This window comes from Bison bison, unplaced genomic scaffold, assembly GCF_000754665.1.
Source record: "Bison bison bison isolate TAMUID 2011002044 unplaced genomic scaffold, Bison_UMD1.0 scf7180017864371, whole genome shotgun sequence".
Classification (NCBI taxonomy): Eukaryota; Metazoa; Chordata; class Mammalia; order Artiodactyla; family Bovidae; genus Bison; species Bison bison.
Window position 1 is genome coordinate 9,296,839 of NW_011494943.1, and position 14,309 is coordinate 9,311,147.

General features: G+C 47.6%; 1 protein-coding gene across 1 annotated transcript in view; it reads left to right on the forward strand.

Annotated features, from left to right (window-relative positions):
• TNRC6C (trinucleotide repeat containing 6C) overlaps positions 1-14,309 on the forward strand; it is a 42,000-nt gene that overhangs the window by 2,462 nt on the left and 25,229 nt on the right. The window contains exons 2-6 of the mRNA XM_010856514.1: positions 1-54; positions 5,762-5,977; positions 8,052-8,218; positions 11,449-11,529; positions 12,778-12,835. Of these exons, the coding sequence (XP_010854816.1) occupies positions 1-54; positions 5,762-5,977; positions 8,052-8,218; positions 11,449-11,529; positions 12,778-12,835 (576 nt within the window). The remainder of the gene's footprint in view (positions 55-5,761; positions 5,978-8,051; positions 8,219-11,448; positions 11,530-12,777; positions 12,836-14,309) is intronic.

Sequence of the window (14,309 nt, forward strand, 5' to 3'; positions counted from 1 at the left end):
CCCCGGCACACCAGGCCAGCGCCCAGCTCAGCCGATCGCCACTGCTCGGCCCAGGTACGGGGCTGCATGTGCCTTCAGAGGCTAAAGACAAACTCTGGTTACGTTTGCACACACACTCAACTAGCGTTTTTGTAGCAAATGACATTAAACTGATTTCCATGCCCGTCACCTTACAGGATCGTATTTGAATATTATCCAAAGAGATAATATTATAGAGAAAAAATAAAGTAGGATTTTCTGATAGCTTTCAGTCCAAGAGAAAGAAAAGAGAAAAAAATAAAGTAGGATTTTCTGATAGCTTTCAGTCCAAGGGGGGAAAAATAGTACCCACTTTCAAGAGAAAGGAGAGAAAAAGAAATATACCCTCTTTAGAAAGATTGGAGGCCATTGTGTTAGCCTGTGTTTACTTATTACAAAGTCTTTGTTTATGAGATAAACCAGTGGTTGTCAACCCCAGAGGGCTTTCGTTAGAATTCCCTGGGAGCTTATGGAGCTGGGAGGTACCAGGTTCAGAGACACCTCAGATGCAGGAGTCGTTGGTCTGGATGGGAAGCCCGCCCACTGGCTGGTTTTGAAGCTCTGCAGGTGTTTCTGATCTGGTTGACCATGAAATAAAACCGTTTTTGGTTGAAATGGTTTTATGTGGCATTATACAGTACCATTCATGTTCTGATTTCAGTGGAAAGAAAAATGCTAAAGTTAGATGAAAATCTGTGTGTTGAGTCCCTGCCCGGCACAAGGCACTCTCCTAGATACTGCAGTAAAAGAGGCTAGAAGCTGTTACAGACCAGAGCCTGCCCTCAGGGAGCATGAGCGTGACTGAGAAAATACACGTGCAACACAGACCATGGGAGAGAGAGTGATTTCAGTCCAGCTGGCCTTTGTAACTGGAGAACTGGCAGAGGAGTGGCTCAGATAGAGGCGCCAGCATAGAAGACCTGGAGGCAAGAGGGAAGGTAGCATCTCTGAGGAACAGAAAGAACTTCACCATAGTTGGTGCTGGGGGTGCGTGGTGGGGGGTGGCAGGAAGGCCTTGCAGAGAAAGGAGACCACGGCAAGAGCAGGCACATTCTTTTAGGCCCTGTGAAGGAATTGGGGTGTATCCAGAGGTCTGGGGAGGCCACTGAGAAGATGAAGCCGATTGAACCATCAGGCTTAATTACAGAATCGTGTCACCTGTAAGACGAAGAGTGGATTAGTGGGAAGCACAGCTGTAGGAGAAGAGCTGAGCTCAGCCGTGTTTGGCATGAGAGGGGAAGGAATAGTGGCCAGGGGTGTAGATGGATACAGCAGCCAGACTGGGAAAGCATCTGGATGCAGGAGCAGGGAGGGTTCAGAGCTCAGGCAGGTGGGCAGGTCATGGCAAGGTGCACTGCCTTCTCAGGGCACACACGGGAGGCACATGTGCTTGGAGGGGACAGCAGAGGTTGGATGCAGAAGCCTGGGTCTCAGCCAGAGATGGGGCAGCAGGTACAACTGTGGGAGAAGGGCGATGAGCCAAGGTCGAGAGGAGAGATTCTGTCTAAGATGGTAGGGTTCTGGGCTTTCCTGGTGGCTCGGTGGTAAATAATCCACTTGCCAGTGTAGGAGACAAGATCGATCCCAGATAGATCCCTGATCTGGGAAGGTCCCACATGCCGCGTAGCAGCTAAGCCCACGGGCCACAACTATTGAGGCTACGCCCCAGAGCCCGTTTCTGCAACATAAGAAGCCACCACAATGACAAGAGTAGCCCCTTTTCGCCGCAACTAGAGAAAAGCCTGCACAGCAACGAAGACCCAGCATAGCCAAAACTAAATTATTATTAAGAAACACAGCTATCACGTCACACCCACCCAAGTCTTCTGGAAGTCCTCGTTCCCATGACTTCTCCTCGGGTCACAGTCAGAGCTACCTCACCCCCTGCTCACTGTCTCTGAAAAAGCTCCTGCTGACATGTGCCTGGTGCCTGGGTCCTGGCAACAAGCATGGCCTGGCAGTGCTGGGCAACCACATCTTATGCTCATCTCATGTGGTCCTGACGGCCACCCAGGCCTCATATTACAGAGGAAATGGGCAGTTAAGTAGCTTGCTGAGGGCACACGTTGTGGGGAGGTGGTGGGGGTCTCAGTTGTGAAATACATACCCACCCACTGCCACTTGTAACGTATGACATCCATGACACCCCACAGAGACAGGGACAACATCATGTGCCTTTGTGATTTTTTTTTTTCCTCTTGAATATGTTACCCTCAGAATCTCCTCTTAATGGTTTTTAGTAGACAAAGAATATGAGATTCACCCAGGATAAAGGCATTCCTGTTTGGTTGGAAGAGCCAAAGTTATTTACTTGTATGTGAAAAATATTTATAGATAATATATATATATATATTTTTTTTTTTTAACAAATTGCACACAGTCTCACCAAACGTAGAAGAAGGAAAACGTGCCCCATCCACCATGGTGACTGTTTCCGGGTTCTTGTTTGTTCTCCGTCCTCCGGGCCTTATGCGCACGTGTGATGTCTGTATTTGTCACGATAGTGTGGAAGCAGCTGCGGGTTTTATTCCAACCACTTTGACAGAGACTGATAAAAAGGTAGAGGAATTACTTGCACGTAGTGGCTCAGACAGTGAAGCGTCTGCCTACAATGCAGGAGACCTGGGTTTGATCCCTGGGTCGGGAAGTTCCCTGGAGAAGGAAATGGCAACCCACTCCAGTACTCTTGCCTAGAAAATTCCATGGATGGAGGAGCCTGGTGGGCTGCAGTCCATGGGGTCGCAAAGAGTCAGACATGACTGAGTGACTTCACTTTCACTGAGCCCTACTGGAAAAGGAAGTGGCAACCCACTCTACTATTCTTGCCTGGGAAATCCCATAGACAGAGGAGCCTGGTGGGCTACAGTCCACGGGTCACAAAGAGTTGGACACAACTTAGTGATCGAACAACAACAGCTGAGCCCTGTGCAGAAACTGTGCACACTTACTGTGTCACTGGGGATGATGGGGTTACTCCATAATTTTTCATTGATGACATTAGTCTCGTATTCTGCCACGACACAGTGTAGCTGCGTTGAGGCATTATCCTTGCCCCACATCACCTATGATATTCCCATCTGCCCTGAACTGAGCACTATTCTGCAGTGAGAGCAGAGTCCATCCCTCTCAGGGACCACAGGTGATCTGAGCCTGTCCCTGTCCCAGTCTGGGGGACCAGCTGTTCTTTGTGCTACAGAAGGATCAGTCACACCTCCCTAGGTTCCGTTCATAACAGTGACAAGATGCTGCTTCCTTTGGGTCCTCTCCATTCACTTTCACACATACAGCCCCTGGCCCTTCCTGTCGGGGCTTGTGGTACCCGGGTCACTGGGATCAGAGATGGAAGCAGCAATGACAGCACCTGCTAGGCTGTGGCTCAGCTCACAGCTTGAACACACTTGCCTGCTTGTTGCAGATCAACTGGGATTCCCCCTCCAAACAAACTGCAAACCCGATGAATGTCTGATGAGGTTTCTGCTACAGAGCAGGTCTTTTACAGATTCTGCAGCATTACCCTTGACCTTCACTGATTTTACAGAATGTTCACTAACCTCAGAGTTTGGGTTTTAAGTTGGTTTTGAATTGCTGATCATCACCACTTAAGGATATTGATCTCTGTCTCACAAAATATGGTTTCTCGATTGCATAGGTTTTTGTGTGTGTGTGTCTGGTTTTGTAAAAGTAAATGCTACAGGACAATCATTTTGTCCCATTCTTATTATATTAATACTAGTTAGTTTTCTGATGAGCCTAAGGATACTAACTGATACTAATTTATGAAATGCAGTGTAGGATTTACACTGGAGTGTTTGGATCTAGTTCAAACCCAGTCTGGAGCTGGAACACAGTAATCTAGAGAAATGCTGTGTATCTGCCTTTTTTGTCTCTCTCCTTTTTACCCTTTTTGTTCACACTGTGGGGCATGTGGGATCTTAGTTCCTCGACCAGGGATCAAAGCAGTGCCCTGTGCATTGGCAGAATGGAGTCCTAACCATCAGACCACCAGGGAAGTCCCTGTGTGCCTGCCTTTTGATCAGGTGATTTTGTTATTTAATTGCCGAGAATAAATCATTGTATCTTTGCAGCTGATTGACTGTTAGTAACACCTGAATTATTTGAGCTTCCCAAAACTTCCTTAATTTTTGTCTTCTATGTTAATTTTCCTAATTTTGTTCCTTCGATTTGTAAAACTGCTTCTCCCAACATGGATTATTGTTTTTTGTGTAGTTACGGGTAACATTATAGTTAGTTTTTGCTGACAATAGTGATTAGGGCTAACTTCCCTGATGTACCTTTAACCAGGTGGCTGAGTGGATAAAGAATCTGCCTGCAGTACGGGACACCCGGGTTCAATCCCTGGGTCGGGAAGATCCCCTGGAGAAGGGAATGGCAACCCACTCCAGTATTCTTACCTGGAGAATTTCATGGACAGAGGAGCCTGACTGGCTACAGTCCATGGGGTAGCAAAGAGTTGAACATGACTGAGTGATTAACACTTTCCTTGATATTGATAATAATTCACTTAATGTTTTGCTCATTATTCAGCTTGTAATTTTAAATGATTCATAGGTGGTAGGTAGTTTTGTCATTAATCATTACTGTTGAATTTTATTAGAGTAAAGCATCAAGGGAGCTGATTCCATGCTATTTTTAGTCAGAAAATTAATATATTTTATAACCGAGATGGTAATATCCATGTTTTAACCAAATAATTTAAATTCTGTGATTGGCTTATTTGTGGTTTCTGTTCTTCAGTTAGTGTTTAAAGCATTCACAGTTCTGCCTGTGAGAAGCTATGTCTGTATGAAAATTATAGCTGATGTGAGCTATCAGCATGACTTTTCAGTATTATCAAGTGAGCCTGTGGGCAAAGGCACAAAGATCAGAATTTGGGTTGATTTGGAAGTTTGCATATGACATGTAAAATGTTTGTCTTGCTAAAGTATAAAGAAGGTGGGGAGATCCTGAGTGTGGCCTAGTCTCTTAACCTCACCTGTGCCTCTTAGATAGTAACGCCAGAACCTTCTGAATTCACTAGGAAACCTTCCCTAGTTTAATTGCATCCTCGTCTGTGGTACAAGGCCCGGCTCAGGATGCTAGCACAGGATGGGGTGGAGGAATGAAAGCAGAATTCTGAGATACGCTTGGAACCGCCCTTCTCCATAATTCCTCCATTTGGTTCCCATCTTTTAACACCAATATCTCAACTCCTTTCCCAACTTACTGCTGGTACCTAAGAACCATCTGGGTGCTCTGTTATTACTTTATCTGTACATGTTTCTTTTTCTATCTTCTTTGTTTGCCCAGACCTGTGTTTTTGACGGTTGGTCAAAAGATAAGTGAGAAAAATGTTGCAACTCGTAAATTTTTTATAAGAGAGTAATATGAAATTTCTTTTAGGTTGTCACATATAACACCAGAAGCAAAAGAGCTACTCCTTAAACTTAAGTTCTAACCTACTTTTTAAAACTCTTATCTTGTTGCAGATGGTGTGAATTGAATAGCTTTTAATATAACGGACTTTCAGTTTTAAGGGAGTAGGTAGGGGTCAGAAGTGAGAAGACTGCAACTTGAAAAAAAACAGACAAATCTGCTTAGGTTTAATATTGTCTCCTTTTCACTTTCTCCTAAAAGCCATCCTAAAGATAATCTCAAAATGATTTTGAACTTGACATCACCATTCTTACTTTCTCTCTCTCTGTTTCACTTTTGTTGTCCTCTGTCTCCCCGGTGCCCTCTTCAGTTTCGTCGGGCTGGGGAGAAATGCCTAACGTTCATTCGAAGGCTGAAAACTCTTGGGGGGAGTCATCATCCCCGTCCACCCTGGTTGATAATGGCACAGCAGCATGGGGCAAGCCACCCAGCAGCGGCAGCGGATGGGGGGACCAGCCCACCGAGCCGGCGCTGACATTCGGGAGGGCCAGCGCCCCCGCTGCCGCCCCAGCCCTGTGCAAACCAGGTGAGCCCAGCGTCTTGCCCGCTCTGGGTCAGCTGTTTGGAAATGGGCCCACGAACTCTATTTAGAGGCATACTTCTCATTTAATTTTAAGAATTAGTGTTTTAGGACACTTTCCTCATTTTATTTACATTTGAAGTGAAAGTTGCTCAATCGTGTCCGACTCTTTGCGACCCCATGAACTGTAGCCTGGATCCTCTGTCCATGGGATTCTCCAAGCAGGAACACTGGAGTGGGTTGCCATTCTCTTCTCCAGGGGATCTTCCCGACCCAGGGATTGAACCCGGGTCTTCCCGCATCACTGGTGGATTCTTTACCATCTGAGCCACCACATTTTAAGACTAATGTTAAACTTAGACTGTAAAGAAATATTTGCCTTGTCTGATAAATGAAGGAAAAGGAGCTTTTGAGAGAAGTCCATGTTCTCCTTTTAAAAGAAAAAAGAAATGATGGTTAGTAGCCTCCAGGCTTCTTCAGCAGAATTCTCCTACCTGTCATTCAGACAATTTAAACCTGATCTTTCACTGAACAGGTGGATAAAGCAGGTCATTTTTCTTTTTGAGATTGGGTTTTGAAAAATATATTACTCCACAGTTTGACACTTGCCTTGCTTTTGCTGCCTAGTAAACAAAATTCAGCTTTGGATTCTCTCTTTTTTTCTTTTTTTAAAGACGAAAAAACATGCTGTGTTTTCCTCCCATTGTTGGAAAGTATAATAAGTGTACATAACGTGTGCATCCTTGCCGTTGTCCAGATCATGTTCACTAAGTGGAGTTGTGTAGCGTGTGGCTGCTTTACAGTGTGAGACTTGTGACAGTGGTATGAATGTAAGTTGACTGGTTTAAGTCCGTGTAACATCAGTTGTTCACATGGGTGCAAAAGCGCTTTTTTTTTTTTTGAGATTATTAAGATCTTAAAAATGCAGCTTTATTGTTTCAGTGTTTTGTTACTTTGTCAGCACTGGACAGTGTTCTCTGTGTGCCAACCGTTTTGCCGGATTCTTTATCCCATTCATTATAAGTGGGTAAATCCCATCCCATTTATCCCATTCATGTCACTTCTTGGAAACCTGAAGGATGGGAAGCTCCTGGGTGTGTAGATCCCGGTGTCGAGGCAACGTATTTGTTTGTATCATTTGTCCTCAGAGGCCTGATGACATGCCTGGCCACCTTGTAACCCTCAAGGCTTCATCGTCTTATAGACTGTAGCTAACTGTAGTGTCGCCTGATCTTTGGTCTTCAGATTGCCCAGGAAGGAGAGTTTGGGGTGACTTTTACACCAAAGATTACTTTGTATTTATTTAAGAAAGGAGAAAACAATAATATCCTGAAATTGAAACTCAGTGTTCAGCTTGCCTCTGTCTGAGCCCTTGCCTGTGTCCCTCCTGTCGTTCTGGGAGCATCTCCTGGGAGCTCGTCAAGAGTGCAGGCTGCTGAGCCTGAGCACGGACTTTTCAGGATCCTCAGGCGGCTCAGGTCTGGTCGCACCGGGGGAGCACTGGTGCGCGTGGCGTGCCACGTGACTCGGAGGCCTGTGATCGTTCTCAGGACTCTGCCTCTTACCAGCATCTCATGTCACTCGGCGACGGCCACCTTCGGTAACCCCCAGGATTGATCGTTAGAATGTCCATGTTTCAAAACGACCTCTAGGGACTTCCCTGGTGGTCCAGTGGCTGAGACTCCACGCTCCCAATGCAGGGGGCCCAGGTTCCATTCCTGGTCAGGGACCTAGACCCGACGCACCGCAACTAGAGACTCCACGTGTCGCCAACCTGGATGGAAGGCCCCACGTGCCACAGCTAAGACCTGGCACAGCCAAATAAATAAGTGGGTTAAGGGTGTTGGAACAGCACAGATTACAGACAGCTGGAGTTTGAAGACAAAAACAGACGTACGTATACACGTACATTACATATCCAGCAGGAAAAATTAAGTTCTTAGGTGTAAGAAAGGACAGAGGAGTAAGAGGTAGGCGCTGTACAGCCCTCTGTCCTGCCTCCCCTCAGCGGTGTCACAGGGCGCCCCTGTCTGCTTTGGGAATGGTGACTGATACACGCTCCTGCTCCCTCCGTTTCTAGCTTCAAAATCTATGCAAGAAGGCTGGGGCAGCGGCGGGGACGACGCGAACCTCGGCGCCAGTCAGTGGGAGGACGAGGACGGGGGCATGTGGAACAACGCGGCTTCGCAGGAGAGCCCCTCTTCCTGCAGCTCTTGGGGGAACGCTCCCAAGAAAGGGCTCCAGAAGGTGCGTGTGGCCCCGGGGTGGGAGGGTGAATGCTGAGCCCTGCGCGGTGTCGAGGTGGTCTCTCCAGTTAGTGACAGAGAGAGCCGAGGCTCTCAGAGTGCCCTGAGGACCCTGGGGGTCCTGAGGCCCCCTTAGGGGGTCTCTGCTGAGCGCAGAGCGTGACACGGCATTGCTGTCACAGCAGCGTGAAAGCAGGGACTGATGGGTGAATCCAGATGCTTCCGTGAAGCCGCACAGTGGAGAGGGGTCCAGCCAGGTGTGACAGTGCCACTTGTCTCACCAAAAATTTTTGTCCTAGAAAATATAATTGTTTTCTATTAAAAAAATATTGTTATGTTAACATATAATGGGGCACGTTGTGCATGTATGTGCGTGCGTGCTCAGTCCTCTTGGACTCCTTTTGACCCCTTGGGCTGTAGCCCACCAGGCTCCTCTGTCCATGGGATTTCCCAGGCAGGAATACTGGAGCGGGTTGCCATTCTCTTCTCCAGGGGATCTTCCCAACCCAGGGATCAAACCCACATCCCTTGTGTCTCCTACTTGTCATAGGACATCAAAAAAAAAAAATTATAATAACCTGAATGTACATTGATGGCATAAGTAGTTAAATTATGCTACCTCCATATTATGAAAAACTAAAAAAAATTTTTTAAAGAAACTTTAAACATACTCATATGAAAAGATCACCAAAATATATCGCTAAGTGAAAGACAAAGCACAGAATCTTTGTCTAGCACATCCCCGATTTTAGGGAGCAGAGGAAGAGGAGAGAGAAGTGGATGTGTGAGTCACACGCACACTCCTAACAGCCTCTGTAGAATTCAGAACTGTCTGGAAGGATGAGAAAGCAAAGGAGAACTCAGCGGATTGGGCGTGGAGTAGGAGGAAGATGCTTCCCTGTGCCCCTCGTCTCTGCTCTCGAATCGTGTGAATGTATTATCCGTTTAAAACAATTCCAGTTTGAAAGCCACTCAATTGGCAGTTAGCAGAGCCCAGAAACTAAAACCTGGGCTTCAAATTAGGTCTTTTCACAGGCTGGCTGGCAAAGCATCCAATTAATGACAGGACCAGAAACACCGAACTGGTGAATTAAAATATTGTGTATTTTTGGCAAACCTGGCTCTGGCTGCACAGGAAGGATTGTAATCATCTCCAGAGAGGCTGCTTCCTTGAGAAAAGCCAGCATGTTCATTTACAGTCACCTACAAACTGTGCCCTGTGACTCTGGCACTAGTGGAAAAGGACCCACCTGCCAACGCAGGAGACATAAGAGACACAGGTTCAAACCCTGGGTCCGAAAGATTCCCCTGGAGGAAGGCATGGCAGCCTACTCCAGTATTCGTGCCTGAAGAATCCCATAGACCGAGGAGCCTGGCAGGCTATAGTCCATGGGGTCGCAAAGAGTCGGACACGACTGAAGTTATTTACCAGGTTCCCCCCCCCCTTTATTTATTTATTTTGAGGCTAATTACTTTACAGTATTGTATTGGTTTTGCCATACACTGACATGAATCTGCCACGTGTGTACATGTGTTCCCCATCCTGAACCCCCCTTCCACCTCCCTCCCCATCCCATCCCTCTGGGTCATCCCAGTGCACCAGCCCCGAGCACCCTAAATCACGCATCGAACCTGGACTGGCGATCCGTTTCACATATGATAATATATATGTTTCAATGCCATTCTCCCAGGTTTTTTTTTTTTTTAATAAGCTTTTTAAACTTTATTTCTTTATTTTTGACTGCCCTGGGTCTTCATTGCTGTGCCCTGGCTTTTCTGTAGTTGTGGCGAGCCGGGGCCACTCTCCGGTTGCAGTGAGCGGGCTTCTCATGGCAGTGGCTTCCGTTGTAGGGAAGCGCTCTAGGCGCTCAGGCCTGTATGGTTGTGGCACCTGGGCTTCGTTGCTCCTTGGCATGTGGGATCCTCCTCAAGTAAAGTAAAATTTAAAAACTCGACGCACATGCCCATGGAGGGTACTGGTGGGCCAAGAGGCATCACCTCCGAGTTGAAACCATCTCTGGCAGTTGGAGTCAGGAGCCTGGCATGGCCCCTGGGGTCGAACCCGAGTCCCCTTAGTTGCGAGGCGGCCTCTTCCCTGCGGTACCTGCAGGGAGTCCCAGGCCCGGATGTGAAAGCACTGTGAAGGATAGTTTGTATGAGGTGTGGATGCGTCGTTGGACCCCCCTCCTTGCAGGAGGCCCCGCAAAGGCCCCACGGCCCCCTCTCTACCCCGCCCCCCTTTCCTCTTCGGTCAACTCCCTCCTCCTGTCTTCACCCTCCCCTCACCACTGTCTCCTCACTGTCTTCTCCGCCCCGAAGGCCATGAGTTAACAGAATTAACAGGTTTTTTCGTTCCTTTCATCTTGTTGTCTTTTCATCCTGTTGGAACGAACACCCTGTATTTTGTCATCTTTTAGAAGAAAGCTTATAAAAGGGCACAAGCCATGTAATTTTTAGTAGATTTTATATGGTTACTACAGGGTTGTGTTCAAGGGAGCACCTAGCATGCTTATCTGATCATGGATGCAGTTCCTATTTGTGATGAACGAAATGCATCCTCTGAGGGGAAAGAATCATTATCTTGCCTTTTTTAAGTCCATACATCACACACACATGCCAACTGCGAAAGCACCCTGAAGCATTCCGTAGCAGAAGCCACCAGACACTGTCAGGTGGCGGGGAGCGCAGCGTTGCTCAGGCTAACATGGGGTGCTGTGACTTTAAATCAACATGAGCTTTGGGCGTCCCCCATTTCTGGAAGAAATGCATTATTAAAATGTGGCTCATGTGGACCTAGAGAATATCATACAGAGTGAAGTAGGCCAGAAGGAAAAAAGCAAATATATATTAAGGCATCTAAGTGGAATCTAGAAAAATGTTACAGAAGCTCTTGTTTGCAGAGCAGAAATAGAGACACAGAGAGGACAAATGTATGGATACCAAGGGGGAAGGGAAGGGTGGGAGGAGCTGGAAGATTGGGAGTGACACATGTACCTATTGATTCTATGTATAAAATAAATAACCAACGAGAACCTACTGTACTGCCCTGTGGTGACCTGAATGGGAAGGAAACCCAAAAAAGAGGGGACAGGAATACATAGAGCTGCTGCACTTTGCCGTACAGTAGAGACTTAACAGTATTGTCGAGTAACTCTACTCCAATAAACAGTAATTCAAAACAATACCACAGAACCCGCCTCATGGACTTTCTCCTCCCACCCTTGGTTCTAGGGCATGAAAACATCTGGCAAGCAGGACGAGGCCTGGATCATGACCCGGCTGATCAAACAACTCACAGACATGGGCTTCCCGGTGACTGGCCCCCGTGCGCTGCCGCGTGTGTCCTGCCTGCGCCGCCCTGTTGCGTCCGGTGTCTACCTTTGTCACGTGCAGCGCAGGAGGGAGACTCAGGGGATGAGCTTGTTGGCAAAACCTAACTCGTGCATTCCCTTTTCACCTGGGCACTCCTGCTTAGGGGTTAGGATTTGCTTTGAACGACAGCAAAGATCCACATCCTTTCTGTCTGGAAAGGTGTGAGACCCTTTTACTAGAATGAAAAACGATGGGTGACTTTTAATCTTCATTGGCTTATACAATTTTCTATTTTCTTTTCATCTAAAAGTGAGTTTTCATTCATTTCTGCAAGGTTGACCAAGATCTCAAGGGAGACCTCGGTATAAAGCACTAAAACCTTGCGTGCAGATAAAGAAACCCAAGCAGACCTGTTTGGTGCCCGAGTTTTAGATTGTGTGTAGCGAGAGCTGGAGATCTTAGGGTGTGCCTCTGAAAATGGCTCCCCATCTCTTCAGTTCCCAAGAGCCAGTGGAAGCGTTCAGATCATGAACCATACCTCTTGCATCTGCCGAGTAGTCCCTTCAGATGTCTTCTCTCCAAATCTTTACTCAAATGAGCGTTTACCTTTTGGTTGCCATGGGTGCCCCTTCGGGATGGGTCTGAAGCGGCCCCAGACTGGAAGAGGGGACCACATACTTCTCACGGGGTGCAGGCCCCTGACCCCACACGCGCTCAGCCCGGGGCCCAGCCTCCCCACCCACTGCGAGGTGATGGGCCCAGAGTGGCCCCGCGGTACTTCAGCATCGAGCCTGCTTGGTCTGCACCAAGACTAGTCTGTTTCAATCCGAGAGATGATTATCAAAATGCATCCATTAGTACTTGTTTTGTGTTATGTTGTTTTTACATTTTTTGGCGAAAAGCAGTCAACAACAGACAATCCTGCAATCTGACTCTCCCCATGAGTCCCTGCGGCTGCCCTGGGAGAGGTCACCCTACTGACCACAGGGTCAGTGACAGGACTCCCCTGGCCATTTGGGGTTTAAAGTCGTCTTCCCTCTGAAAATCAATTCAACACGTTTTCTTCTGATAAGGATTTTTATTTAGAAGACATTTGTCTCTAACCGCAGAAGAAAAGTATTTCCGGTTCCTAAACGGAGCAGTGTCAGCTCACTACTGATTGCGTCCCTGCGTAACGGTGCCCGAGCTCTTCACAAGCTTTCATTCTGTTACCACACCTCCTAATGAGAACTCCGCTTCCCTCCGCAGAGAGAGCCGGCTGAAGAGGCCTTGAAGAGCAACAACATGAATCTCGATCAGGCCATGAGTAAGTGCAAGGACGCACCTCAAGCACACTTTGTTTTAAAGATACGGGTTTGTGAGTCTCAGTGTTCTGAGTCATGGGTCAGTGGCTGAACACGTGCTCAAGAGACAGGCCACCCGTAGGGTGTACACCTGCCGCAGGGCCAGTCCTTCAGGACGGGTGGTCTCCGGGGACAAACGGCCAAGCGCCACATGGAACCATGTCTGCTTTTCCTGTTTCTTTTTCTTTTCTTTTCTTTCATTTCTGCAACAAATAGGTGAATTGATACTGTCCTTATCTGTTTTGAGGAGGAGATAGTGACCCTCTTAGAGAAAGGTGCTGGGGCCCCGTGCCCAGCTTGTTGCCTGCTGAGGGAGCCGAAGTACTGAATGAGGAAATACTGAACCCTTGCTCCTTGGGGACACACAGGGATGAGGTTGTGCAAGCCTCTGGCCACAGCACTTCTGTCAGCCAGTCGATACGTTAACCCTGGGTGTGGGGGGCTGTGAGGAGAGTTGAGCTTTTTTTTTCCTTTCCTTTCCTCTGGCCACAACCTGCAGCATGTGGGGTCTCAATTCCCCAACCAGGAATCGAACCCACACCCCCTGACAATGGAAGGCAGAGTCTTAACCACTGGACTTCCTGGGAAGTTCTCTGTGTTTGTGTATAATACATATGTCTCATGAATAATCATATGCCAGCCATGTTTCTTTATAATAAAACCTTAGCTAAGAAGGGTGACGTGACCCTGGGTAGTTAATAATGATCATAGATTTTGTTCAATTTTCTACTCACACCAATGCCATCAGCTTTAAAAAAGAAAAAAATTCTTGTTTAAAAAAAGAAAAATAAGTCATCATCTTGTGAGTCCACAAACATATCTGCTTTCCGTCTTTTCTGAAGCTTCATCTCGCACTGTAGATGTTACTGTAGCTCCCTCCCCACAGCCTTACACACAGCTGGTGACTCTTCCTGTTCCAGCTGCATCCCCTTGTTGCTCATCAGCAGCTGCTGAACAAGGCAGGCACCATGCAGCCTTCTAATGCTCAGGACGTTGGCTTGGGCACCATGGGGACCATTGAAATGACCAACAGAGGGCACAGAGATGTCAAACCTGACCCCACATAGACCACGAGAAAGACACTTGTCACTTTGTGAGAGCCTGAGCCAGGAGGGCGGAGAAGGCAATGGCACCCCACTCCAGTCCTTTTGCCTAGAAAATCCCATGGACGGAGGAGCCTGGTAGGCTGCAGTTCATGGGGTCGCTAGAGTCGGACACGACTAAGTGACTTCACTTTCACTTTTCACTTTCATGCATTGGAGAAGGAAATGGCAACCCACTCCAGTGTTCTTGCCTGGAGAATCCCAGGGACGGGAAGCCTGGTTGGCTGCCGTCTATGGGGTCGCACAGAGTCAGACACAACTGAAGTGACGCAACAGCAGCAGCAGCAGAGCCGGGAGGGAGGGAGGGAGGGAGGGGGAGAGAGAGAGAGAGAGT